General features: G+C 37.6%; 1 protein-coding gene across 1 annotated transcript; it reads left to right on the forward strand.

Annotated features, from left to right (window-relative positions):
* The first annotated feature begins 6,766 nt into the window (after positions 1-6,766).
* chrnb5a (cholinergic receptor, nicotinic, beta 5a) lies at positions 6,767-18,465 on the forward strand. The gene is made up of 6 exons (XM_079462277.1): positions 6,767-7,412; positions 10,989-11,134; positions 14,503-14,547; positions 14,802-14,911; positions 15,788-16,745; positions 16,855-18,465. Exons 1-6 carry the CDS (start codon positions 7,349-7,351, stop codon positions 16,999-17,001), a joined length of 1,470 nt encoding a protein of 489 aa, XP_079318403.1. The 5' UTR covers positions 6,767-7,348; the 3' UTR covers positions 17,002-18,465.
* The last annotated feature ends 7,003 nt before the right edge of the window (positions 18,466-25,468 follow it).

Raw genomic sequence — 25,468 nt, forward strand, 5'->3', positions numbered from 1 at the left:
TTCAAAGATGACATGCTGTGAGAGATGTTGCCCTGGGTAGTTCCCCAAACGTTTTTGTCCTACTGTACATTCACAGTTTCTAATGTACGTATCACCTTTTACATTTGAATAGGGTGTTTACATGTTTCTTATGCTTAGGGTGTTTACCTTATTACCTGTAGGGGTCAGTAAAAAAATTCTGAATTAGAATTCTTGTTCTTATCTAATCTTTATTTTAAAGGGATAGTTCACCCCAAAATTAAGCAAAAACCTAATTTAATATCTTTTGAAAATTACATTGTATTTTACATCTTAAGCTGTGAATTTTATTATATTGTATTCTGAAGTTTAGTGCTGCCAAAACTTTTATGCTTTATTTAAAATAGATTAAAACGTATTATTATTAATGATGAAATGATTTTCAATAATTCAAGTAGGCCTTATGATAAGTCTTCCTTGTACTGTTCAGCATCTAAAATAATCGTTTCCCTAAGTGTCTCTTGAGTCTAAAATCCCTCATGGTTTTGTGGGACTTGAATCTCTCTGTCACCCACAGTGCTCGCTGTTGCTGGAAAAATCACATTATCCGCTGAGTGCCATGTGCACAGATGCTGTAAACTCACGGAGCATGTGGCAGTGCAGCTAAGCCTGACATTTCACTCATCTCCACGACTGCATTTACATTTGCCACATTCTATTCGAACACTTTGGACAAGAGAAGACAACAAATTAGCATATAAGCCCAGCAGCTAGCCAATGAGGCAGCAAGAGGGCGACGTTATTGTGAAATGACACTGGAGCAACAGGGGCATACGTATGTATGATTCGAGTATCTGTCGTGGTTCTAATTTTAATGAGGAGAAAAAACGAAGGAACACATGGTTTAGTTAAACGCTAAAATAAACGAATAAATATGGAGGGACTGAGCAAAAAACTATGCAGAAACCCATTTCACATTCCACCCAGAGAATAGGGTGTTTTGAGGATGAGGATGGAAAAATGTATAAGAATCTTAAATGGTTTGCCTTGGATTTGATTTGAAGCGTTACTGTACTTTGATCCACTCTCTCGTAATCCTCTGGCTATTGGTTCCTCCGAAGAAGCTCAATAATCTACTGCTGCAGGGATGTAGTTATGGAGTGCTGAAAAGCGTAGAGCTTTAGCAACATGAACGTGATCAACCTTAAAGGCTCAATATGTAATTATTTTGTTATGAAATATCCAAAAAAAACACTTGAACAGTGTTATATAGTTAATGCAGTTGTGTACTTAAATTATCCCAAATGTTCCCAAGAATATGCAAATCCAGAGAAATTCCTATTTTAAATAATGGCCCGTCCCTTGTCTCCCTTGTAATTGTAATATTCTCAGTTTCCGGTTGCAGAAACTACGGAAACACGCAAATGCAGAATTGGCGGTTATATATAGCATCTGGGTCGCAGCTGTTTTGTTGTTCAGTTATGGATCACGATTACTCGTTGGCAAGTAAAGAAAATCCTAATAAACTTAAACGTAGGCCAAATGTGGCAAGCAGGCTTGGACAAACCTAAAGGAATAAAACAAGGATTAAGATCGGTGTGGCGTTTTCGAAATGGTGAGAGCTTCGCTACCAAATTAGACTCTAGCGAGACTCCACTTTCGCATGTGTTTTAATAGACAGGTAAGCAAATGTTTTTTTATTGTACTAGAAATAGTCATGCACAGATTATTTAAATAGATATAAATGCATTTACCCTACGAAATACAGTATATGTCCGTATTTTAGTTATTATTATTTTTATAAGTGTTGTTCAATGACGCAGTATGCAGTCGTGTTATGTTAAGATGTTCTACATATGCAGGTGTATTGCACTTTATTTGTACTTCAGTAACGCTCAAGTCTTCTGAACAAGTGTATGGCAGTGTAATTACAGTTTTTCTCAATTGCTAAAACACTAAAACCCATTGGCTGAACAAAGTTCTCAGTTGCCTGAACTTATTTAGCTAATTGTGCAGTCTGTTGTCAATACCTTAAACTATTTCTCAACAATTTGCAGATCTCACTTAGACTCTTCAGCAGAACGCTAAACACATTCTCATTCTCAAAACACATTCTGCACTCTAATGCACATGTCATCCATACTGGTAAACACAAGTGGCAACAATCAAATACAAATAGAGAACATATTCTCATTGATTGAACACAACCACTCAAAATTGATTTAACCTGTTTCAAATGATGTGACACAAACGATATAAGCCAGTTCAGAGAGCAAACAGGTTGTTGAAGGTGGGAAGGTGGGAAGGAGAAAGTCTGAAAATGGATAGAAGAAACAATGTGAGAGGACGAGTGCTTATGCGAGGTGGGCGATGAGGAGGAGGGCAAGAAAGAGGAAGATGAAGAGGAGGAGGAGGGCAAGAAAGAGGAAGAGGAGAAGGAGAGGCGGGATTGGACAGCGGGCCATTGTTGAAGTTCCTGGTCAATAAGGTGGTAATGTCACAATCTGTGCTGCTATCAGCAACCATGGTGTTCTGCATCACCATGTTTCATGTCAGGACTGGATACGGCACACATGAGGCTTCTTCCCCATTGCCTCAGGAAGGACAATATTGCTTGTGACGTCCATGAAGTGCTCAAGAAGCACATTGATCATCACATGTTTACTCTTTTGATATAGGCTGTATAATGTACAATAAACAAATTGTTTTGCGCTGAACATTGTTCTTTCCATTTGTGAACAGTACTGACTGCTCAATAGATTTTGAATGGTTGCAGGTTCATATCAACAAAGAACAATAATTACACTAGGACAAGTTTATGAGGGTACAGTACTGTAAAAATAGGGGTAGAAGGAGGAAGAAACCCCAAAAAGTGCAAAGAGCAAAGCAGAGTAGTAATTTCTGATCAATTTTGAGCTACGATGATAGAACATGCTTCCATCATTCATCAAAAGACAAATGATGGAAAATATAAACTTTGTTTTGAGATAAAAAATTCACTTCTCTCTGAGAACTACGTTTTGAACAATGTATTTTCTATTTATTGGTGTATTGTTTACTGACTGCTTGATCGTGTATATCATTTTGATCACTTTGTTTATGATTTGAGAGCAGTGTTTGAGTTTGAACACAGGTAAAACAGTTTTGAGGCGAAAGTTTCATTTTGCAAGAGGAGTCAGAGGTTTTGTAAATAGTGCTTGAAGATGAGGTTTTGTGTTCAATGTTTTCAGAAAAAGAAGCAAGGTTTCAGAAAATGTATTTTAGCAATTGAGAACAACTGTAAATACAGTATATGATGCACAAAGATTCTGCATGTAGATATTTGAAAGAACTTATGTCATATACAATGGCGATTTAAAGGTCCAGTGTATGACATTTAGTGGCATATAGAGGTGAGGTTGCGAATTGCAACCAAAGGCTCACTCCACTCCTCCCCCTTCCTTACGAAGCAATACGGTGCCTGACACAGGGCTATAGGATGTCGTGACGTTTTAACTTTTTTGAGGAAGGAGATAACATATTTATGAAACACGATCTGTAGAGCTGTTTGTCTGTTTAGGGATATTGTAGAAACAACATGGTGAATTCCATGCAAGGTGACCCTGTATGTTGATAGAAATAGCTCATCCTAAGATATCAAAAACATAGGTCTTCATTATGTAAGGTCTTAATACAACTTCTTTTCTCAGTAAATGTTGTTGAATTTTTGACTATCAGCTCATTCACGGAGAAAGAAAATCGAAACTTCTTGTTGTAAAAGAATTGTTAAAGGCTTGATACTTAAGTTATTTTAGCATTAATTTAACTCTAATATTCAATAAGTTGGGTTACGTGAACTACACATACTCCAACAACAGCGAAATACTTAATTGGATTAACGGGTAATGACTTTTACTACCTTGGGCAAAGGATTAAAATTCCTCAAAATATTTTCTCTTGCTGATTAGACATGGTGACAAAAAGAGATGGAACTTTTTTCTGAAAGGAGGGTTACTTATGATAACTTAATGGCGAACTAAATCTGAAAAATATAGACACGTAGAGAATTTCATGTGATGATCAGAGCAGTAGATTATTAAAAATGTAAGAATCTAGGGAGGAGAGAGAGACATACACATACATAAAACCGCCATTCGGGGGTCAGTCAGAATGCTATCGTAGTCAAATTTAGAGCAACGGAATGCAAAATCTGAATGTTCATGGCATAAAAAAACCTCAGGGTCTGTATTTTTGCCTCTATGACACATGTTGTCAGACAGTCCCAGTTACCCTCTTCTCAGCTCTCAATTGCCCTGCACAGCCCTTAAAATGACCTATGACCGGTAGTAAAGAATTGGTCACCGAAACTGCTAGGCTTTGCCCCCTCTGCTTTTATGCAACCCTGCTGCCATTTTACAGTAAGTAAACTTTTTATTTTCTTTTAATTGCTTTATTGTCAGGAAACTAAATGACAATGCCATATCCCATTGTATAACAAAGAATATTCCACATGCATCAACAAGATAAGACAAGAAAAAGAAAAGAGGGTACATAAACATCAGATTACATACAAATGTATACTACGCATGCTTTATATTTCCATAGGACATTTTTTATGTGAAAAGTTAAAGGAGGAGCATATAGTTGTCATGGACACACCAGGTTCCACCCCACTTCAATATCACTCACAAGATTATTGAGCACACCTGCACCCCATTCAACAATCATCAGACACTATAAGCTATACTATAAACTACATTACCCCACTGCCACATTGTCCGGTCTTGTTTACGAAAAGGACTCTATAAAGAATACTCTTACCTGCAGTTACTTACAGGTCTCCAGTGTTTCCTGAAGTCTCCCAGTGTGCTCAATAGTCTCCAAGTCTTCCCAGTGTGTTCCTTCATCTCCCCTGGATTCTAATTACATTAAACAATAACAATAAAAAAAGAGTACATATACTAATTCATAAATGTAGTCAAGAAGAGAGTAAAAAAGTTATATTTGTTTAAATGTTCTCTCATGATGTTGATGCTTTCATACATATTTTTTTGGCTACAGTATTCTGCAGACAACGCATCAAGCTCAAGGTTTAAATGAACCTTTCTAAAAAATATACATATTTCTGAAAGTGATCAAATATAAATCCTTTATTTTTAACACAGTCACAGTGTGACATAATTCATTATATTACAACTTTTTATAATCTCTTACTGTTAGAGGTGTTTACCTTGCTCCGATCGAAAGTGGATTGTAAATCCACTTAAATTGTAAAACATTGTTAAAAAAAATTATCCAAGTGCAGCCTTGAAAAACAGATTAGAGTCCTTAAACCATAATATGCTCTTGGCTAAACTTCAATGTACACACATATGGTACAGTGGTTTTGGACTAAGAGGCTCTCACCTCCCTTATAAAAGAGGTGTTGTCCTCCAGGTCAAAAGAATAAAAACGCCATGTCTAATGATTCATATCTTAGCCTGTTTGAAATCGGGACCTATTCCCCAGATATTATAGATATCTATCTCTCACACATCTTTATAATGCCAGTCAATCTCTTTTACTATGGGGCACACACAGGCGAGAGGTGATCCAAGTACATTACGACAGATTACAATCTCCATCATCCAGTAAATGGGAGCTGTGTGTTTGTGTGTCTGAGAGAAAGTGTGTCACGATCGTCAGCAGGAGTGCCCATGAACTCCAGTAGAGGCACTCTCAGGACTCTCCCACTTACAACTCCATTTCCCATAATCCCATGCTAAGCGCCACCAGGTGTTCCCCATTACCACTCCTCTATATATACTGTGTTTGGACTCTCTATCATTGTGAAGTCTTGTTTAGCCAGTCTAACATTTCCGTATATTACTTTTGGATATTGCCTGCGATTCTCTGCTGCCTGCCCTGACAGCTGCTTGTGACTGTTTATGATTTTGGATATCTCCTACATGCCTTACGCTGTTGTTGATCTCTGCTTGTTTGACCATTCTGTTAATAAACACTGCATTTGGATCCGAACGTCTATGACTCCGTGTTAATTTCCCATCTCACGTCAAATGAGCATATGTCTGTTGTAAACCACCTCTACAATAATTTTGCTCTTCATGTGTGTTTTATAGCAACTAATCTGTGGAAAATATCAGCTTACAGTATATGAAACAGTGTTGGTTGACTGCATATTAACTGCTTCACAGTTCGTCTGGTGTGCGAGAAACGTGTTTAAAGAATGTGTCATAATGTCATCCAAATTCAACTTTTATGTCTGTGTGTGTGCGTCCCTGTGTGTGTATTGTGTGAAACCCTTAACATCACCCAGAGAGAGAGAGAGAGAGAGAGCGAGAGAGAGAGAAGCATTATTTTATACAGAATGTTTATATTTAATCTTCCTGCTTTGGCAATGTAAAACACTTTTTTATCATGCAAATAAAGCTTTTTTGAATCTTGAATCTTGAATCTTGAGAGAGCGAGAGAGAGAGAGAGAGAGAGAGCGAGAGCGAGAGAGAGAGAGAGAGAGAGAGAGAGAGAGAGAGAGAGAGAGAGAGAGAAAGGAGAGCGAGAGCGAGAGAGAGCAATAATCCACTGCTGCTTTTAGATCATAAAGTATGTGCTGTGAAAATAAAAAGGTTTTTAATAGTCCAGTTGACATTTTTAGAGTAATTTTGTTCTATAAAAATATGCTGTATGTAAAAAATATAATACGTTTTTTTACTTCACTGTTAAATTTAAATGAATGCGAGGAAGGCATAAATCTTAAAGGAAATGTAAATTTTTTATTTAAAACTCTTTTAAAATTCCCTCTTCCATTGCTGCATCAGCACCTGCAGTGACCGCGCTCAGGTCTTGTTACGGTGCAGCTCGTCACGTGCTTCTCCCTGGGCGGCATCCCGTATGGGAATCTATCGCTTCTCTCACAGAGCCTTGCACTGCATCCGAAGATCCCTCTGCCTGGAAAACTCTTAAAAGTTCCTTAACATCACCCAGATAAGTATGCGCACTTTTGATAAACCGATGCGTGGGACAGACGGAAGCCCCGTGAGTATTTAAAAGCTCACCAGTCATCGTCCAAAAGTTTATTCTGAGTCGGTGTTTTGTTTCGTTTATTACCGTTGTAACACGTAGTTTTCTCATTGTAAACACATTGGTACTCATGGATGAATGGCTCGAGACTGCTTCAAACCTAAGCGCGCAATTTGGCTGAACAGACACATCAGCAGACTAGAATAAATTGCATTAACGCGCAAAACATCTGTCGATGACTGGGAAACGGCTGCTGAAGACTGAGAGACGTAGAGCACCAAGACAATCCTCACTTAGGTCCTGGAAAGGACAGATGTCTGACCCTTGATGGTAATCGTGCGCGTTGACTGGACATCAATGTGAACCTTTACCCTCGACAGCGAGAAAGAGAGTGATGGGGTCCGAGACGAGGTCAAAGTGGCTTTTAGGTCTCAGTCTCCTCCTGCTGTGCGTGGCAAGTAAGAAGCTGTAACACTTTTTAAATTATATGATTTTTGAGTTTCAGTTGATCGTGTATTTTGTAATGCCTTGCACTTACAATGACTCGCGTAATGCCTTTCACTTACTGTTTTTTCATTCACCAATGCCCCCTTCCTCCCTTCCCTCATACTGTACCTTACTTTTATTGGGATGGTAAACGAGAGACTTTACATTGCCATCACACATGCATGCAGAAACAACAAAATAAAGGTTCTAATAAAATATAGAAATTCTGTGCACTTAATGGATGTGGCACAACGTTATATCCTTGCAGAGTTGTGGTGTTGTTCCGCTGGTCGTTTTCTTGTGTGTGGCTGTTTTTACATCCACGTTTGAGAGTTGGGGTCTCCCACACTCTTTCCCCTCGAATATGCAATGTGCTTGACATTATGCACATGGTGCTTGAACACATGGTGAAACTTGTTTGGGTTAGTTAAATGGCTGTCCCAATATTAAGGTCTAGGTATTTTACAGTAAACATTACAGTTCCTTGACATTTTTATTTATTCTTTCCATTGATTACATTTTTAAAATTTTTTAACCAGTTTTGACATACGTCAGCTGGAGTGAAAAAGGGTGCTTTTGAGTTAGACATCTGTAGACTAAAGTCTTATGATTTAGAAAAGTTTGCTTTGGTTTTAATTTAACATTATAAATGTGTTTATTTAAACAGAATTATGATGTTCCCAGCCTTTGTGACTGTTGATGCCTGTATATTTACTCCTTGCTAGACTCCTCCAGAATCTCCTCAGTAGAATATATATACAATAACATTTTCAGGACTGGTATGCCACGAACATATCCGTTACTTATATTGTAAAGTTGTGTGCTATAGTTATATTTTGTGTGAAATATACTTATATTATGTTGTTATTATAGTGCTGGGCAGATCCATTATATGGGGATAAGAGCACTTAGCCCTAACATCCATTAACGCCAAGCCAAGTATGACGGGACCACACAACCTCACACATTCACAGACAATTCAGTCATACACACGTAAATTGACTTGCCAGTGAATAGCTATAAAACACTTTTGTATTTTGTATGATTGATGCAGCTCAAATGAAATTTTTTTATTTTTATTTTATTTGTTGATTAAATGTTACATTAAGGATAGAAATGACAAAAACAACATTTATCAGGCCTTTTTTTTACCTTTCACTTGAAAGACTAAAAAACAAACAATTCAAATAGGACACAATGAGAAAGAAGTAATAAGAAAAGATGGAAAAACAAGTAAAAATACTTATAAATAAATAACAAGTATTGTTCAACACATACATTGTACGTTACAGTAAATATAATTTGTTTGTCGAAACCAATCTTTCAGATTGACTGCACTGTCACGTTGTGAGTAATAAACCGTGATCTGAATCTGATAGACTATACAGTATAGTTGATATCGAATGTATGTTGATCATGTGTCCATTATGACTTGAGCTTAAGCATCAGAAACATTACTGCTGTGTCCATGACCGCTCATTCAATAATTGATTTAATTAATACATCAATTACAAAGTGTTATATTTTTATATTTCTTCTCTGCTAATTATTGTGGTAATATTTATTTTCATGTAGCATCAATGTTTTAGTGTATATTTAGCTCAAGTTTAGAGCTTATATCATTAACACAGTGTAACAAAGTGTTATTTTATTGTTCGTGTACAATTCTGTGGTGCTAATTATGGTGGTAATATTTACCCATTTTAAACGTAATAAAGAAACAGTAAAAATTGAAGCGAAACACAACTTTAAAAAAAATTCTTACATTGTTACATCACAAGTGTAATTTAGATGGTTGATAAACTTTGCTTTGTGATATTATATACAATACCAGTGAAAAGTTTAGAAACACTTTTGAAATGTTTCAAATGATCTCAAGATTAGGGTTAGGTTAAAAAAAGAAAGAAAGAAAGAAAAAAATAGTAGCCAATAAGAGCCCTCACTGTTGTAAAAAACAATTCGTAAAAAAATTGAAATTTTTTGTCAGCTGGACAAGAAATTATTTAACTGTCGAAGATTATATTATCTCGGATAATTTGTAGAATTGACTTTCATTTATATTTCAACAAATATAAATAGTAAATATAGTTATTTTTAAAGACTGAAAAGGGTAACTACATTAGGTAAGTATTTTCAACTTCATCGATCTACTCTAGCATGAGGACACGTAGTAGGACTGTTGGGGGTTTTGGTACTGTATATTTGAATCCACTCCAACTCATATAGACATTGAGAGACTGACAGATAGATAGAATCAATAAAATGGTTATTACATATTGAGTCAGATGCTGGAGGTCAGACACACATACACAGATTAGATCATTGATTGGTTTACCAGAGTTATCACCCTTCCCTGATGTATCTTGTCTATGGTTTCTCAGTATAGCACTCTAGATACACGCAGATACACACACACTTAAACTGAGATGAAGTGGATCTGAACCCTGTCTTGCTCAAGGGGACAAGCTTTCCAAAATGACTAAGGCTCAGCATAGCCACTAAAGCTCAAAGGTGTATGTGTGTCTTTCTGTGCAGAACGGATCATACCAATCGAATCTGACACAATCTTGGATTCATGATGGCATGTGTGTCAGTGTTATGGTTTGGGAGGCGGAGCACAGTCACAGGAGATCTCATTCCACACATGGTGGGCTGCGAGGGGTGGGGGTAGGCAGCACTTGTGTGTTCTGCTACTTTCTTGGCAAGTCTCTTTTGCCATGTCATTGGCATACTCTCACCACCAAGATAAGTTATGATGGGATAAGATGCAGAGAAATATTATTCTGACATGTTTGTGTTTTCTGCTCTGCAGTGAAAGCAGATTACATGCATCTTAAAAGACAGTTCTGGCCTTTTCGTGATATTCTTGAAACCTCAAGACATTGAAAAACTGTAGGGGGCTCCGCTGGCACGGCTTTGTGACTTCAGATTATTATATGACATTTAATGGCATAATTTTCTTTGAGTTGCAGAAAGACCTCCTATAGATAAGCCTTAAAAGCTTCAAGTGTTTTTTTAAACAAATATTAGATTTATTCCCTGTGGTTTACTTACAGTGTTGGTAAGATTTTGGTCAGGTATCCAAAATAATCTGGAAAAAATATCAGGCTAAACTTATTAGTTTCCTTTTTTAAAACAAACTCTACCTCCATTTTGTATGACTAATTTGCAGGTGCTACAGGATGATATGGCGAAAAATGTTTTCCTCTTATCAGTAGTTCTGCTGGTGTTTAGGAATAGTGATGATATCTTATACTGTGACTAGACGGGACACATTTCTAAATTGAGAATGTGTGTCTTTGATTTGTAAATGTGGGTGGCCATGCGTTTTACGAATTTGTGTTTCTGACATCGTAACACTTAGAAAGGATGTTTTGAGTTCTGAAACAGTTTGTGTATTAATCATAGCATGTTTTCATTGTGTAAAGTACATCATTCTTTGATCTAAAATGGTACTGAAATTGTGACTTCTCATATATTTATATTCAGAACTTTTCGAACATTTCTTTCAAAGCTCATTTAGATGTGTATGTGTGTGTGTTTCTTAGGGTCCCTTTGTGGTGATGCTGAGGAGAGGCTTGTAGATTTTTTGCTGGGTCCTGAGCGCTACAACAAACTCATCCGGCCTGCTGTCAATAAGAGTCAGCAAGTCACAATAGGCATCAAAGTCTCTCTCGCACAGCTCATAAGTGTGGTGAGTGTTACTCATGTACAGGTACACACGCAAACATTAAATAGTGTATTTTATCATGTAAACATTATACAACATGTGCATCCTTAGTATCCTGTATCTCAGTTAGTAGAGCATTGTGCTAGCAAGTTGTGGGTTTGATTCACAGGGAACACACATAGTGTAATGATAAAATGTATACCTTGAATGTATAGTAATTTGCTTTTAGCAAAATGCATGAATGTAAAATATATTTAACATGTTACATATACATTTAAAACTCATATACATCCAAAATATATAATAGTTATAATTGTATATATCTTGTCATGATTCTGCCACATCAGGTCAGGTTTCTCCTGATCTAGTGGTGGGATCATGACAGAACCATGACAGATTTGGCTTGCCATACGCTCTCTACAATGTCTCTGTTCCCGCACTCTCGTCTCCTCGTTATTGATTTATGCCCTACACCTGTTCCCCTTTTGTTTTGGTCCCTTACTTAATGCCCTTTGTGTCTTCTGTCTTGTGTTGATTCATTTTGATTCATGTGGTGAGTTCCCGTTCAGTGTAGTGTGGTCTAGTCCAGTTATCTGTATTTAATTCCAGTGTTGTCTTAGTCTTGTCTAGTTTAGTTAGTTAATTATTTTTCCTGATTCTATGTTATGTGTACACCCTTGTTTTGTTATGTTACCCCCTCAGTGGGTTTTTGTTTTGTCTTTATTATTAAAAGTCTGTTAACCACATTAAACATGAGGTTCTGTCCTGATCCTGCCACTTGACCAAGAGAAACCTGACATGATTTGGCAGAATCATGACAGAAGCCCCTCCTTAAGGATCGGCAACCTGACGCTCCTCAAGGCACAAACAAGACAAGACAGACTATGACACTGGCAAAACCAATGCAACATGATAATTACAAAAACCAAAACAGAGAAGCAAAGGAGGGGGAACACAAAGGAAGGAAGGAATGGGAACACAAGAGTCCAAACAGGGGAAGTTCAAACTAGGGCAGACACGGACACGATAGCTGGCAGGACACGGACTGGATAGTCGGCAGGACACGGATAGGATAGCTGGCAGGACATGGACAGGATAGCCGGCAGGACACGGACAGGATAGCCAGGGTGGGAAATTACCGACTGCAACGGGCGGGAATGGCCGGCTGTACCGACCTGGAATGCCTGGCTGCACCGACCTGGAATGGTCGGCTGGGGATCTGTTGCGGACAGGATTCCCGGCGGCTTCAACCCTGGAGGGGAGCCCGACGGCCTCATCCCCTGGAAGGGAGCCCAGCGGCCCCTGCTCTGGAAGGGAGCCCGGTGGTCTCGACCTTGGAAGGCAGTCCGGCGGCCTTCGACCCTGGAGGGGAACCCAATGGTTTCAACTACTGCTGCAACGATCCCTCTGTCTGCTGGGTCCAGTGATGGCAGGTTCATTCTGTCATGATATATAATGATATGGTAAATATTACGAGAAATACATGAGATATTGTCATGATCAGGGGTGGTGAAACATGGACAGAGGACCCAGGTGCAGACAGCGGGTAAGGTGTTCCGCACCTGTCTGCACCTGGGTCCTCTTTCCATGTTTCACCACCCCTGATCATGACAATATCTAATTTCTGTTAAAAAAACATGATAAAATTAACATGTACTACTGGTAGTATTTACCATATCATTCTTACCTGGAAATGCAACGGTTGTTTTCCTGAAAATAAATCCTGAAATAATAAACCTTGATGACGTATGCGATCGAACCTCCTGGGCAGGACTGGAAAAATGGCACTTTTAAAATTAATGTTTTAATTTGCACACTGTTTGTGTAATGCTTTTTAACACTTTGTGTTATTTTAACACTTTTTGGTGTTATTTTGTAAAAAGTAAATCCCCTCAGAAACCTGGGGGTGGTAATCGATGAACGGCTTAACCTCACAAGTCATGTTGCCAGCACCACCCTGTCCTGTAGATTCATCCTCTACAACATTAGGAAAATTAGACCTTTCCTATCGGAGCACTCTAAGCAATTCCAGGCTCTTGTCTTGTCCAAACTGGATTATTGCAATTCGCTTCTGGCTGGACTTCCTGCTTGCACAATCAAACCTCTCCAGATGATCCAGAATGCGGCTGCAAGAGTGGTCTTCAATGAACCGAAGAGAGTGCATGTAACTCCGCTCTTCATCAGGTTACACTGGCTCCCTGTTGCCACCCGCATAAAGTTCAAAGCTATGCTCCTGGCCTACAAGACCACCACCGGGTCCGCACCATCGTATCTCCACTCTCTGATGCAGATCTATGTTCCTGCCAGATCACTGCGGTCTGCAAAGGAACAACGACTAGTGGTACCATCCCAAAAATGAAAAAAGTCACTCTCCCGTACCTTCTCTGGATCTGTTCCACATTGGTAGAATGATCTACCTGCTGCTACAAGATCAGCAGACTCTGTTGCCATCTTTAAAAAACGCCTAAAAACGCATCTCTTCCGTCAACACGTCTCTGATTGATTTATCCTAATTCTTTTCCCTTTCCTTCTTTAAAAAAATAAATAATAATAAATAATGCTAACCTCACTATTCTTAGCTTTGTATACTGTGCTAGGCTTTAATGGAATAGTTTGATGCACTTATGTATTTTGTTGCCTATGTTGTTATAGTTGATTCCAATGTTTCCTCATCTGTAAGTCGCTTTGGATAAAAGCGTCTGCCAAATGACTAAATGTAAATGTAAAAGTAAATGTAAGCGACAACAAAAGTTAAGTTGAAAGTAACACAAAATGTGTCATCTTAGAAATAAGTGTGTAGTCTTTAACTTTAACTTGTCACAAACACACTATCCGCTTGTTAAGCCTGATGTCACGCACCACCATATATGGAAGGTCATATGCTGTTTCCGGGTCCTTAGATGTTATAGGCAAACAACAAAAAATCCTCAAGGCGAGCTATAAAACTATCAGAAAACTGTGATTGTAACCTTTATCTTTATAACGAAATCCTACATGGCCAGTCAGAGATTTATTTATTCAAATATTGATGTTAGAGAATTGCATTCTCTGACATGTTAAAATCTCAGGGTACATTTACAGCGACAGGTACATTCACATCTGACACATGTTATTACCAGGCACAATGTGACACACAAGCGACATGTCATTTTGGCTTCTAATTTTGTCAGTGTGCTCTGAGTAGCTCCGCCCTCAGTGAAACCGCATTGATTTAAAATTGTGCTTCACTGCATGTATTACATACATTGAATGTAATACATTGAGTCATGCCTTGTTAGGACATGTGTCAGTTGTCCTTTTCACTGTAAAAGCAAAAAAATACAAGAAAGAAACATAAGAATTAAGCAACAGTTATATATATCATGTGCAATGTAATTATGTTATCTTTACAGAATGAGAGGGAGCAAATTATGACAACGAATGTGTGGCTGACTCAGGTAAGGTCACCTGGCATACCTGCGTGCTCATCCAGACACTATTATATAAGGCAGTTACATCAACGGCCATGATCACACACATCAATGCACAAAAAACTATGAGCATATTCAAGTTCAGCTGTAGTTTAATTATATTGCACTTAAGGTCATTTATGTGTCATGGAAACTTAGAAATCTTTACATACAGTATATGGAAACCGATGCTTTAGTAATGCAGGTTTCATTTATTGTAGACTAATTCTTTTTTCCTGCAGGAGTGGAATGACTACAGACTGGTGTGGGACCCAAATGAGTACGAGGGCATCAAAAAACTACGAATTCCGTCGCAGCACATCTGGCTTCCTGATATAGTGCTCTATAATAAGTACGTCATAGATGCGATCATACGTTGAAATTTCTGGCTGCAGTCAAGACAGTGATATGTAACACGACATCTGATGAATTTAAGTTTTATTTGAAACAGCTCCGAGCATCAGCTTCGGATAGGCGTCGTTTGTATCGCTATATGTCTGTTAAGATTTCATACGACAGTTGTTTCTCGGTACATTATGAGGCCATGAGCCTTGTTAACTTTTGGGATTTTTGAAGCTTTGATGCACAGTAAGTGTTTAGTGACACACTCAATACAACAAGCATGCTGTCAGTGTTCCAGGAGACTGACTAATTATGCTACTGAGTTGCCAAAAGCAAGAGCAGCCGCCTCCCTTGTTGCTATTGTTTGAGGTCGTTCACGTCTGTGCTCAAAAAACAGAAATAAATATGACAAATGACCAATGTTTGATCTACGCCAGCTGTGCGTTTTGAGTGCAACCGATATATGAGGGCTAGTTTTGTGGGATCGTCTGAGGGACGTTGTTATATAAGGATTTTTTGTAGTTGATACAATTTGAAGATGAATTTGCACATGTTGTTGCTCAAATGGGGCCAGATGAGACTTTAATTTGCTTATTTTCTCATGTTGTACAAAGACAGTGGAGCATATAATCCTTTGCTAAAATAAGCATTGTATTTCTATGCTAATTTTAATTGAAAAGATGTACACTAATAATTTTGCTAGGGTGCAGAGAGAGAGAGAGAGAGAGAGAGAAAGAGAGATTTCGTAATTAATGTACATTGATCATGTGTGATGAAAGGTGTAACATGTCAGCATACGTTTTGCCACCATGACTCATTTTACGCTCTTTAGGACTACATACTATATGCTTATGGGTTGACAGAGATTTTTTTTCTATTTGTGCAGTGCAGATGGTGTATATGAAGTGTCTTTTTACTGCAATGCTGTCGTTTCCAACACTGGTGACATTTTTTGGCTCCCACCCGCTATCTACAAGAGCGCCTGCGCCATTGAAGTTCGCAATTTTCCTTTCGATCAACAAAACTGCACTCTGAAATTTCGTTCTTGGACGTACGATCGCACAGAACTCGATCTTGTCTTGACTTCTGATTTTGCTAGCCGTGATGACTACACGCCCAGCGGCGAATGGGACATTGTCTCGCTCCCAGGCCGGAAAAACGAAGACCCCAAGGACATCACGTACCTGGATGTCACGTACGACTTTGTGATCAGGCGCAAGCCACTCTTCTACACAATTAACCTCATCATTCCGTGTGTTCTCATCACTTCTCTAGCTATTCTGGTTTTCTACCTTCCGTCAGACTGTGGTGAAAAGATGACGCTTTGCATCTCGGTTCTTTTAGCACTCACAGTGTTTCTGCTCCTGATATCCAAAATCGTTCCTCCAACATCTCTGGCGGTTCCATTAATAGGAAAGTATCTAATGTTTACGATGGTGCTGGTCACGTTTTCCATCGTGACGAGTGTGTGCGTGCTTAACGTGCACCACAGATCTCCTTCGACACATCACATGCCTGAGTGGGTAAAGCGCGTGTTTTTGAATAAGCTCCCGTTTTTTCTTCTCATGCGACGGCCAGGAAGCTCCAACGTACGGGAGAGGTTCCGAAGGAAACACCAACGAAAGTCGTTCTCAGATGCGAAGAACGTAAGGATGGATGAAAGATCGTTCTTCTTGAGTGATGATCCGATGAGTGTTTGCGGCGCCTGGAGGGTTGGTGATCTACCCGAGGGATCTGAGTTCAGGCAAAGGGTGAGGGTCAGACATGACCAAGATGTGGATGAGGCCATAGAGGGCGTGAGGTTCATTGCTGGACACATGAAGATTGAGGATGATGATGAAGGGGTGAGAAGTATTTTGGTGTTTTGTTAATTTATTGACTGTTGATTTGATGTAGTTTTATGAGTAAAAATAAGCCGCTATTAAATGTATTCTTGTATTTTGTGACATGCAGATCATTGAGGACTGGAAATACGTAGCCATGGTGATCGACCGGCTCTTCCTGTGGATTTTTATTCTGGTCTGTGTCGTTGGAACTCTTGGGCTCTTTGTGCAGCCTCTCTTTCAGAGCTACAACACCCCCACGGCCGAGGACGAGTGAGTCACATCTTTGTCTCTTCCTTCTCTTTTATTTATGATAGAGGAGTGTTTAGAGGCCAGCGCCTTCGGGTGAATTCACATGGATTTAACAATAGCTTCACCTTCTATGGGGAAACGAAGATCTATGAAACACTTCACTAACCTTCACTGACGCATCTACTTGTGTCTTTCCTTATCTGCCTTTCTTTTGTGTCCTACTCTTTTCTATCTCTTCTCTATTGCAGATTTGGGGATTTCTGAAATATCTGCATGGTATTTCTCGCATTTTTGGACACATACATTACTTATTCAACCAGTTTTGACATCAGAGTTTTGCGCTGTTCACAAAGAAAAAGAAAATTATTTTTGGGTTCCAGTTCAATTAATTTTAATCAAATCTAAATCAAGTTGAAATAAAAATGAATGATGAATTTAACTGAAGTTCTAAATTTGGGTACATTTTTGGAGGAGCCTGATAATTCTATCCTTTCAATAATCACACAAGGACCTCCATATCTTAAAGAAACAGTTGACCCAAAAATAAAAATATTTTCTTTATTTACTCACCCTCAAGTTTAAAAAATCTGTATGAATTTCTTTGTTCTGTTGAACACAAAAGAAGATATTTAAAAAAATTTAGGAATGCAAACAGTTCTTTTGACTACCTTTGTCATTTTTCCCAGTATCAGTGGTGACCAGGAATTGTTTAGTTACAAGCATTCTTTCTCTGTGTTCATCAGAACTCAGAATACATTTATACAGACTTGAAACAACTCAAGTTAATGATTACAGAATTGTTCTTTTTGGGTAAACTGTACCTTTTAAGTGATGAATCTTCTGGAATATATATATATATCTTTCCTCTGGCCCGACTCATCCTCTATATGTCTAATATCAATTTAGAAATCAAATTTCAATGTCTGGTGGGGTGTAGCCAAATCAGTTTCAATTCTGAAATTGAAGTCAGTTCATAAATTCTGAATTGTGCCCAAGCCTGATATCCACATTAATGTACATCAACAAAACACCAAGCAAAACCACATAACACTACACTCAAAGATATACAGTAAACCAAGAAGCCGGTTTTTCTAATGATAAAAATCCCCAATTTGACAATAGTAGCATTTAAAAACGTCTATCACTCAGTATCCTTGTAGCGCAATTGTTCTAGAACTTTAACATTTATACATTGTATGAATATTATACACTTTTATATTTTTTCAATGAACATATAAAGCTTTGCAGGGGTAGTTACTTGATTCTCCCTTTTGCTTGGCCTCACACAAACTGCATAGGCACAATCTTTAGTTCAATAGATATTGTTTGATTTGAAAGTGTATGTATTCTACTTTAAATGCAAATGGCTGTCGTTGCTTTTCTGTATGGTTTGAACTATCACATTTTTAATACCCTTAAAAGAAAATGCAGTGAATCAAAATACTCCACCAATTAAAAGCCAAATACAATAAGGCATTCCTTCATTTGGCACAGTTTGTGGTACTTTCCATGACAGAACATTATGCTTGTATATTTTCTATACTGTGAATTGCTTTTTTACCTCTGGTCTTCATTTTCCTGTTTGTCATATTTTCATATTCTTGAAGCATCTTGCTTTCTCCATGTCCTGTCCAATGTGTCAAATAACTGTCCAATGAAAGAGAGAGAGACTAAACAGATCAAACTGGAAAATAGAGAATTCTATAGGAGCCGGGAAAACCAGTACAGATACAGTATATTGTGACAACAGACGTGAACGTACTCTGCTGTTATGTACGTGAACTGATTTTAGAAGATAAAACTCGCACAGAAATAAAGCAACTGCTTTGCCAGAAACTGTGCATGACCTTGCCTGACTAATTAAACCTAGTCCTGCGTAACAAAAGGGCTGCTGCTCACCGCAGCTTAAACTATTCAAGAATATAAGACCGAAAGAGGCTGCCAGGGCAGAGGCAGATAAATCTCAAGTCGATTGCTGTATCTAAAGTCGCCCCCTCATGTACCTGTTTCCGGCATTACTTCACTTATATAGTTCACACGAAGAAGTGAATTAACACTAGTAAGTGAATTTGAACATCATTTGTGACATGGGATATCTTTAACGGGATAGTTCACTCAAAAATATTAATTCTGTCATAATTTATTCATCATTGGCATTCAAAACTCATTCTTCTGTGGAACACACACACACACACACACACACACACACACACACACACACACACACACCCACACACAGAAAAAGATGTCTGGAGAAATGTCTTACTGTATTGTGTACATACAGTAAAAGTCAATGTGGGATAATGTTGTTCGGTTACCAACGTTTTCAAAATTTCTTCTTTTGTTGTTTTCATAAGAAAGAAAGACATACAGGTTTGGAACGAATTGTCTTTTTAGATTGAACTATCCCTTTACAGTAAAGTGCATTGTTAAAATTGTGTGTGTGTATATCACTGACAGGCTACATTTGTTATTACGGTTGATATGCTTTCTTGAAGATTTACATTATTTTTTACTGTTTTGATCCTTTGTGTGAAAAAAGTGAAGGATGTGCTGTCATTTAGAATCTATTAAAGGTTTTTTGATCCTTGAATCCGCTGGAATGCAATACCAGAATTCGGTAGGAGTATATGCTAAACAGAAATTTGCACCAAACTTCAATCCAATACGAATTCGACCAATCTATATATGATTCATGATTCATTAATTTCTTCAATTGTTTATAAACAAATTGAGCCTCTTTTTGGAGCCATGCTTCCATGGTTACACTGATCTCTCCCCTACCCGACTCTCCTATATCTCCTGCCCTTCGTCAATGTTTAGTATGGTTGTTGTGTGTCTGCAAATAGACTCACTATTCATTTACAGTCTATCATGATCCCGTATTTGTATTTTATTGCTTATCTCACTCCAAGAGACTTAATGAACATAAAACATGTGAAGCCTAATGCAATGTCCTCTCTCTCTACTCATCTGTACTCACAGTCTATTATTTGCCTACAAATGACATCCATTCCTCAGTGAGGATGAATACATTACCAATGTATTGTTCAAATCACTGGAAGCTGTTCTAAACATTGTCTGGGGTGATCTTACATGAACATCTTCTAAGAGTGAATATGAAATAGCTGATCTTGGTTTCATTCACTAAAACATGTCATATTCAAGTTGATCAGGAGGCACTTAGAGCTTCAAGAGATTAATGTGGCCACATATTATGAAGAGCCAAAGAAAATCATTAAAATGCGTTATTTGTGGATGCAAAAGAATGACAAGATGTCGAGAGACCATATTTTGAGTGTCGCTCCTTATTTATATATTTTTTATTTGCACATATATTTCCAGCTGCCCATAGCGATGATGTCAGGGTTAAGATTTAATATGGAAGAAACTTCATTGCATCAGCAGAGACAGTGGCTGTTGTCTGCAATCCTGCTGATCAGCAGAAATGCCTCTCCATTGCTTACTGAGATATCGACATCTCTCATATTTACCGTTAGAGCTTCACGTATGCGCTGGTGCAGTCTGAATTTTTGAGAAGGGAGGAATGCATTTGCTCTTTCAGTGCACATCCTGAGTATATTCAACATGTTGTATGTGTTTTTAATAATATACCTTTTTTAATAATGATTATACACTCTCAGGAAAACTGTCACAGTGAATGTACCCTTTATGTACGATTTTAAAAGAACATGTTCAATTCATTTTATTTAAACACGTTAATGCAACAGTTTTGTCACAACTTCCAGTTCCCAACATTCAATGCATTTGATTTAATAATGAGAGTAAATGTTCAAATAAAGTTGTATTTTATGCATTTTCATGAAATTGCAATAAGGAAGAGTCTTACCCATGTTTAGTATTCTGTTGTGTTGGTCTTTAAAATATGTTTTTGTTGATGATTTTAGGAGGTTACCACTCTGCTGTATAGTAGAGCATTTGCTTAGTCTGAAAACACACACTTATTTTGACACAAAGAAAACAATAATTGTTTCTTAAGGAAAACAATAATTACAATCTATCGATTTGATGTAATCCTATGTACAAAAATAAAAAGATTACATCATGAAATAAATCCTTATGAACTCAATTATGTTTGACTGAATAAAGTAAACCTGCAAAATTATCTGTAAAATATATTCCAAAACAGAATTGTACTTTACTATTTATACTAAAATGCAGGAAACAGAGAAATATTGCTGAACAAAAAGACATGGTTTTCATTTGGACTCAAAGATTTGACTCTTGACATGACCTTGAAAGACTCGAGGCTTGATTTGGACTCTTCCTCAGGGACTTGTCATCCAGTCAGCCAATGTATTTTGCAGCAGTCCACCCAGCTCTCTGTATGTTGATTTGCTGCAATTGTACTACTGGAATTCTTTCTAGCCTAAAGTGAAACACTAAACTATAAGTACCATTAGCTATACAGAGGTAAACTGAGGAATGAATACAACCAGCGCACACACATGTAATTTCATCAGCTTGTGAGGCTTTCCCAGATATCTCTCATTAAATATTGTCTTAAGGTCGCACATCCCCAGAGGCTTATGTAAAGACTAGTTGTGCTTGCTTTTGATCACTCTTGCTGCCATTGAAGATTAAAATAACAAAGTGGAATGACAGTTACTTCAAACACTAACCGCACAACGATGTAATTTCACAAGAGCACATAAGCAAACACTCTTTAACTGGTATGAATTCTTTATATAATTGCTGTATTTGAGTTTAAAACTGTAATTTTATCTTTAAAAAATGACTCTTCTGATTTAAACAAAATGCCATTATCTGGTATATTGCGTTTTCTATTATTATAGACACTTTGGACCATTTTCTTGCAGATTGAACAGATGATTTAAGTAACATAAACATAAAATGTTTGCATAATTTAAAAAGAATGACAACCTGTTTGAGATTCATGCATGTGATCTGATAAAAGATTCTGTATTCTTTACAGTATTCATCTGATAAAATATTCTTTATCCTTTACAGAATCTGTATTCTGTATACCTCTGATTAAAGATTCTGTGTTCTTTGCATTACACATCACGTCTCAATCCCATCTCAAGCATGTTCTTCATTGACGCTGCTGTCTCCTTAGTAACCAAGTTCTACTAGACGACAACTAAATTATTGGTTGTGATCAGAATGACACTACTGAGGAACGATAACATGGTTAACTATTTCACTCTTAGATACTCTTAGTATTGCTCATCACACAATCAAAGTATATTGTATTCGTTACCCTTTGTACAGTACATGGACTTATTTATTAACCTTATTCAAGGTAAACACTGATCCTTGATCCTTTCTGACTCTTTCTGAGTCATACGTTCTGAGGATGTTGGATATATTTTTCAAATCTACGTCTAAATCTACTGACATAAAGATAGTCAATGGAAATAATATTCATTCAAACACAACATCTGATCATGGGTCATGGGCCATGGGCCATGTATAGATATCCTCACTACATTCTTTTCAAAGGCCGAAGGCTTTCTTTCATAAACACAAAGTGCACGAATCACCTTTCAATTAATAGGGTCATGAAGTTTGTGACCATATATGCCTTAATGGAAGACTACTGAACTACAGTATATATTTACTATAGACTTGAACATCTGTCTTTGAGGTTGCTCAACCCTTTTGCCTACACTGATCACTGCTGTGTTTTAAGAATGTTTTAAGACAGACATTCCAGTCAGTGTGTGGAGGTACAACTTTTACATAATACATACAGTACATATAGTATATCTGCAAACTGGAAATTACCAGTCTGTCTGCCATGTTGGCAAGAACATTAGTCTAACTAGGTGTTGGTAAAGTTAGTACTACTGTAAGTTTACATGTATATATATATATATATATATATATATGTGTTAACTTATATATCGTCGCTGTCCTTCCGAAACATTGGATGTCCAAATGTGCTGTTTTTCAGGAAATAAAAAACATTCACTTTTTAAACTATTAAATACTGTGTTGCTAAAGTTGTGTTGCAAATATAAAGAGTGACTAATAATAATGACATAAGTCAACAAATTAAAATCATGAAATATGGACATACAAGCTTTCATAAGAGCAGCTTCCTGGAAACCGAGGGCAAGATGAGACGAAGGTAAAATCGGTAAAATGTAGAAAGACACAGGAATTCCCCTTTATTCCCCAGCTGTCACGGTCACTAACAGTCATGGTGGCCGCTGTATATCCTTTAAGCTGGTTAAGGGATGGCCAGTCTTCAGGCCATAGACTTTGAGTCACTTTATTATGTGACTGCAAGATTGTATTTGTTTGTGTGTCCCTCTGTGTGTGTTGTCTGTGAATTAATGATGTTGCACACTTCTGGCTAAATGTATTTGCTATTCAAAAATAGTTCTTCGGGTCTTGAGTTAGTAATGGGTCTGAACTTTTTACATGTGCCTGTGAGCAACTGAAACTAATGGGATTTGGTGGCAGACTCAAACCAACCATCCAGACTACAAACCCACTTGTCCTCTGCAGCATCGCAGGAGCAAACTCAAACCATGTATAAACATGAAAATGAATCAGACCTTCTAATGTTCTAATGGATATGGTATTTTAACATATTTTCTTTGTGCTATTTATGAATATGGTTTAATAGATAATTTGTCTCTTTGTTGGGAAAAGATAAGCCTCAAAATGAAATTCAGACAGAAACAATAAGGTTGTTTTGATTTATACAACAAAATAATTTTTACCTAGCAAGCTCTTGACCGGTTGGATTTGTGGATCTGACAACAGCTGTCATGATGGTCTTTGCTTTTTTGGTTTTCTATCCAACACCAGGCCAATGGTAAATAATGGACATGGTTATATCCCCCCATGCTAGCAAATAATAAAAGCACTCATGTATCATCATATAGGTATAGCAGAAATGTGGTTTAAATAATTTACAAGGCCATAAAAGTACTATTGGGTAACGCAACATTTTTCTATTTTTAATATGCACAGAAAGATGAAGAAAAGCTTTTAAACGAGTGTTTGGGACATGGGCTGCTGGAAGTGAAAACCAGAACACACTGAGATTTTAGAAAGAGAGAGAGAGAGAGAAAAGAGTGAGACATTAATGGATCTGTGAGTTGCTTTTAGGAAGCATATGAATTAAAGATGGAGGAGAAGAGAGGAAAAGATGACAGCGAGAAATCAGAGTATTAACGTTCCGCTGCTGATTTACGCCAGACGCATCACCCACGACCTGTTCGCTGACTCTACACCTGCGAGTATGGAATTGGTGTAGTTTACCTCAATTTAGACAGCAGAATTATTATTACAAAGTTCGAAGTTCATTCATGTTACATTTGGGAGTTTTGGATGGACTTTGAGCTAAGATGAAAAAAATCAGTGTTCTATAGACGTTTCACATGATCATTTGGTTACATATACCTACTGTAACATAGTACCTGCATAAAGACTTCAAATGAATTGTGGTAAGTATAATTTGGGAAAGTTATTTTTATCTAATGCCGACAGGGTGCCCATGGGGCCCTTCAGGCATAAGCAATGGCTTTTTATGGAGATTTGGGACCAGCTCTTTAAACTCGTATCTTAAACTGAACAGAGGAACTAGAAAAATAGTCACAGATTAACATAAAAGGGATGGCTTTTTCTCCTCACTTATTCATCTGTTAGTAGCAAACCACAGGTACATTTTATGTTTAAAGTGTTGAATTTGTCCTACCCAGCCACAAAGCACTGTGGGACATTTTTGGACTAAATGTCTGATGCTTTTTAATATACCAAATGCTAGTTTTAAATAGTAGGTTAGGTCTGAGTTTCTTGGAAAAACTTTTGAACTGTAAATTACATCAAGCAGTAGTGCATGTTCTCCTGGTCAATGTCAAATATTCATGTCAATGTTTTTTCTGTTTAATAAAAGGCAAAAGGTACCTTCCTTCCCCCATTTATAAAACATGCAAACTGTTGTATTTCATTTGCAATGCCAAGGTCATGGGTTCGAAGACACAACACAAACTGATGTAAATGCATGTGAATGTGCATCGATTTTAGATAGAATTTGCCATATGCATCATTTCAATACTTCAAGAAAAGCTCCTTCAATTCACGTTTTAGCACCACAGACAGCGGCAGTCATAAAATGCTCAGATTCCCCTTTCAGATAACCTAAAAGGGTCAATGTCCCGATTCTATACCATCATGCACTCTGTCTCCTCATTTCAGAACCATGGACAGGGCCAGCATACCTTTTACTGTAGCTGTTTCAATTATATTCACAAGGAATTCGTTGGGGTTTTTAATCATGCTGTTGATGGATAATAGCCATGCCTATACTTATAACAGTGTTTCTATGAAACCTTTTAGTAACCAACCAAACTGAATAAAGACTTTAAATCGCTGCACCTGCTCCCCCTAGTGTACACACACACGCGCGTGCTGTGAATTATGGATGCTTGTTCTGTATGTTTATCATTTTGTGTGCCCGTAAACACAGCAGGCACACACAGATAAACGCA

This window comes from Barbatula barbatula (genome assembly GCF_947034865.1).
Source record: "Barbatula barbatula genome assembly, chromosome: 8".
Taxonomy (NCBI): domain Eukaryota; kingdom Metazoa; phylum Chordata; class Actinopteri; order Cypriniformes; family Nemacheilidae; genus Barbatula; species Barbatula barbatula.

Coding starts and splice junctions, on each gene's coding strand:
- chrnb5a (XM_079462277.1), top strand. CDS start 7,349: ATGGGGTCCGAGACGAGGTCAAAGTGGCTTTTAGGTCTCAGTCTCCTC. Junction 14,548..14,801: donor CGAATGTGTGGCTGACTCAG/GTAAGGTCACCT, acceptor TTTTTCCTGCAG/GAGTGGAATGACTACAGACT. Junction 16,746..16,854: donor TTGAGGATGATGATGAAGGG/GTGAGAAGTATT, acceptor TGTGACATGCAG/ATCATTGAGGACTGGAAATA.